Raw genomic sequence first — 4,394 nt, 5'->3', positions numbered from 1 at the left:
TATTTCACGTCCCGCCACAGTAGTCTCACGAGCAGCGACATACTCAGCCTCTGCAGTGGGTTGGACCGCCTTTGCATTCCAATCTCGCTTGACATGTACCAGCTCGTGATTCATCCAACCACGCAGGTGAGTCATCACCTTCTGACGTAACAGCGTTAATACCGGGGCTTTGCAGTCAATTTCACCTCGCACCTGTCTGATCACGAAAGTTGAATCTCCACATATCACCAGCCTTTTCGGATCCTCTTCCTTTAGTAGATCCAACCCCAACAGGAGTCCGTTGTACTCCGCTTCATTGACGGTGAGGCCTTCCACGTAAGTGGACCTGGCCCTTACCACTTCCCATCCGGGCAGTTTCCATAGAAGTGCGCTGTAAGCCCCTCCTCCGCGTCGCACGCGGGGGGATCCATCGAAACTCAGAACGTATAGATCTTCATCGACTTGCACCGTCGGCACCGGGATCTGAGTCTGGCTTTGGGGCTTTCTTAGGAGCGATCCTAGTCAGTGCTTCGTCCATCTTGGCACTGGGCGTGATGCTCGCGGCCAAGACTCCTAGAATCTCGTCTTCTTCTTTCGAACATTTAACGATCTCTAGTGTCCATGGTTAAAGTAGGGCTGCCCATGGTCCCAACCGTCCTTGCAGGCCGGCCGACTTAAACAACCAGGCGAGTGTGGAATGTCGATTCAAGATCCGGATGGATCTTCGCACCAGCAGGTTACAGTTGAGATCCAACACCGGTAGAAGTGTCAGTATCTCCTTGTCCACTGCTCTGTAATTCAACTCGTTGGACTTTAGCGTCCGGCTGGGGTATTACGGGTGATCACGATCTAATTAAACTTATTGGAAAATTTGGTGTTAATCTCGATAACATCTATGAATCATCTGAAATAACAAAGCCACCTCCGAAAAAGGGATCGTTTAAAACTCTGATGAGACCTCCTAATCTTGAGATACGTCAGTCCACATCAATGAATATTTCGATAGTATGGGAGAAGGACCTCCAACAAAATATCGTTTCATTACATACAACACCAAACAATATCAAGGTACGTGCCCTTGGCATGGAGCTCCATGCCGAAGCTCTCACGAATGATGAATACTGTGGGATAAGATGTCTCCTTTGGCTCTACTCAAAGCAGAACAATCAACCCAATTTATTCACAAACATGCGCATCCTAGAATATATCTGATTCATACGAATATAGCCAGCCATGTATCGCGAACTAGCGATTTCAAGCGATGTACCAGCAGCCAAGCTAACTCGTGCTCTAAAAACGGGTAAGTACACCCAATGAGCTCAAAGGCAGCGAAGCTACTGTTCATCTCCATCCAGCTTGCTGTGAGAAGGCAATCAAGGCTCGCAGGGAGGGTCGTGGCGTTAGACCCGTCATGAGATCAAAAACGGATACAAGCGAGTTCAAGGGTGACCAATCGGGTCTAAAATCAAATCCGGTCTGAAATCGGCATTCTGTTTCCTCAAAGATAACGGAATATTCTCGAAAGCAGCCGACGTTGCAGTACCCACGCTAGCGACAGCATTTGGAACTCCTCAGGCAGGCAGGCCTGCTCGTGCGGCTCTCAAATCGCTAGCGGTGATAGGTATTTATGATAGCGATGCGGATAAAGCAGGAGGCCGGCTCTACGTAGCAGTCGCCAAGAAGGCAGCAAAGAATGTCCTCTCTTATGCCAAATGAAAAGGAGTATTAACCGATAGAGGCGATGCTGGCGAGCATTATTTGCTCTCCAAAGCAGCCAAACCAGAGCATGAGAAACTGATCAAGTCAGTTCGTGGCGAGGTACGTCGTCGATAAGGGATAAGTGTTAGTAGACATCCCGTGAAAGGAGGGATGCTGTTTGATAGCTGAGCTCTCGCAACGGTAGAAGGAGCTGATGGATACGTCCCAGTTGTAAGCCCAATGAGTTTACAAAAGACAGCGTTATCAATAACCAGGCGAGTACACATGTTGAAGTAGGTAGATCTGCACCACCGGTACTGTATAAGCCAGTAGCAGGACGACTGTAGCCCGCTGATAGACTCGACGGTGTTGTGCTTAAATCGACCTGAGCAACATAGTAGACACTATGCTCAGTCGGCTGAATATAAACACATTGTTTCCCGATGCATCAACTAGATAAGCTCAGGCATTCACCAGAGCGGTTTGAATGCTTCGATTGATATCCGGATACGTATAAAAAACATTCAGGGAGAACGATTAAGATCATAGATGTTGTGCCAACAGTCGGTAGCTCCAATCGGAACGAGTTGTTCCAGAATTGAGCTGAAGTAATATTATACTCGCTATCATACATAGAAATCGATGGGCTGTGCAAGTGATGTACTTGAAGTCGGCTGCGGAGCCAGGAAACGAATACTTCCATGAGCTATTGTAACCATCCTGAACAAGGTTCGTTGAATCAAGCTTGACAAAAGACGCACACATGATTGATGTATTATTAAAAACATCTTAACCAGATATTAATAATTACTCTTCCGTTCGAGTAGGTCGATCGAAATTGTATCGCAATTGTTCTCTTACGCTATCGCAAAGCAGAATTTGTCCTTTCCTCTCCGTAGCGCGGATGTAGTAATGGACGATCAATCGTTCATCAACGCCGGGGATATTAAACTCTTTGACAACCATTGCTGAATCTCTTTTCGAATTGGCGTTTTGGATCGTCACGTACTTTGAATTCAATCTCAGCATCTTATCGGTGGCACAGTAGCTATGGCTAAGGAAAATGGTACTCAATTTGAAATGACGCCCCCTGGTCATGTAGTGAGAGAACAGATTCTTCCGACGTAGGTTATCATTGCTGTAGGCGTCAATGATGATCAGGTCCGGTTTATTCGAACTCAGTGGAGTCCTTCGTACCTGATCAACGCGCGGAGGAGAGTCATGACCAGCGAACGTTGTGAATTCGCACAGCTTGTCTTTAAGGTAGCCATAGCGTTTTTGGTGCGGATTACGGGTAATGATCGGGAGATGTGCATATACATGACGGGAGTTTTTGATAATGAACAAACACAATTTATTTTTTGCTAAGTGATGGACCCAATACGATCATTCTAAATAATGCTTTGATACCTAATGCTGGAAATTTCGCCCATCGAGGCTGCCTTGAATTTCTTAAGGAGCGAACCTCCATAATCAGGGATGCTCATCATGTTTTATCGTCTACTATAGAGCCTCAGCCAAAATGGGCTCTGGGTTTTCATATCCAAATCCAGTATTCAATTCGAGTATCTACAATCCAGCATTCTATCTCTCATTGGATGCAAGTGGTTTTTTTAACGTATGATTATGCTCAGACATTGTATTTATCGAGGAACGAAAATCGACTATCATACATCTGTGGGATTACTCATGGTATAGAACACAATGAGTAGCTCTAGTACCCGGAATTAGTAATAGCATTAGCGGTATTGGTGCTCTAAGCTGCTCCTTTCTCAGGGTTATTGGATCATCAGTCACTGCGACTCCTGATTATATAGTTGGTATAGCGCCTGGAACTGCATCTAATACTAACGCTTTGGTCCTTAACGCATCAGGTAATATCACAGGCATTAATGATTTATCAGCAGTTAGCTTTAACAGAAAGTTGCAGACAGCTAGTCAATCTAGTATTATGTCTCTTGGAACCCTAGCCGGACTATCAATAGGCGGTATTGGTATTTATAGGTGCTTCTCGATCGCTAACAGGTTTGGAGTCACTTTCGTCGACAAGTTTAACCGGAACGTTGCAGACAGGTAGTCCGTCCAATATTACGTCTCTTAGGGTACTATCCGGGCTAACAATAGGCGGTAATTTGGTATTTACAGGTGCTTCCCGATCGATAACAGGTCTGAATCACTATCAGCAGTTAGCTTAACCGGAACGCTCCGGACACCTAGTCAATCTAATATCACATCGTTGGGTACACTATCCATACTAACCATAGGTGGTAATTTGGTATGTACAGGTGCTTTCCGATCGATAACAGGTCTGAAATCACTATCAGCAGTTAGCTTAACCGGAACGCTCCGGACACCTAGTCAATCTAATATCACATCGTTGGGTACACTATCCATACTAACCATAGGTGGTAATTTGGTATGTACAGGTGCTTTCCGATCGATAACAGGTCTGAAATCACTATCAGCAGTTAGCTTAACCGGAACGCTCCGGACAGCTAGTCAATCTAATATCACATCGTTGGGTACACTATCCATACTAACCATAGGTGGTAATTTGGTATGTACAGGTGCTTTCCGATCGATAACAGGTCTGAAATCACTATCAGCAGTTAGCTTAACCGGAACGCTCCGGACAGCTAGTCAATCTAATATCACATCGTTGGGTACACTATCCATACTAACCATAGGTGGTAATTTGGTATGTACAGGTGCTTTCC

At 45.4% G+C, this 4,394-nt stretch overlaps 1 protein-coding gene across 1 annotated transcript; it reads right to left on the bottom strand.

The window, feature by feature from the left end:
* Positions 1-2,484: 2,484 nt before the first annotated feature.
* Positions 2,485-3,067, bottom strand: PITG_19734 (uncharacterized protein; the record flags this gene model as incomplete). Its single annotated transcript, XM_002895766.1, has 2 exons — positions 2,485-2,874; positions 3,062-3,067. The coding sequence occupies 2 exons, from the start codon at positions 3,065-3,067 to the stop codon at positions 2,485-2,487; spliced, it is 396 nt and encodes a 131-aa protein (XP_002895812.1).
* Positions 3,068-4,394: the final 1,327 nt, after the last annotated feature.

This window comes from Phytophthora infestans, genomic scaffold (genome assembly GCF_000142945.1).
Source record: "Phytophthora infestans T30-4 supercont1.134 genomic scaffold, whole genome shotgun sequence".
In the NCBI taxonomy this organism is placed as follows: domain Eukaryota; phylum Oomycota; class Peronosporomycetes; order Peronosporales; family Peronosporaceae; genus Phytophthora; species Phytophthora infestans.
The sequence above is the reverse complement of the archived record's forward strand: the minus strand, read 5'-3'. Positions and strand labels throughout refer to the sequence as shown.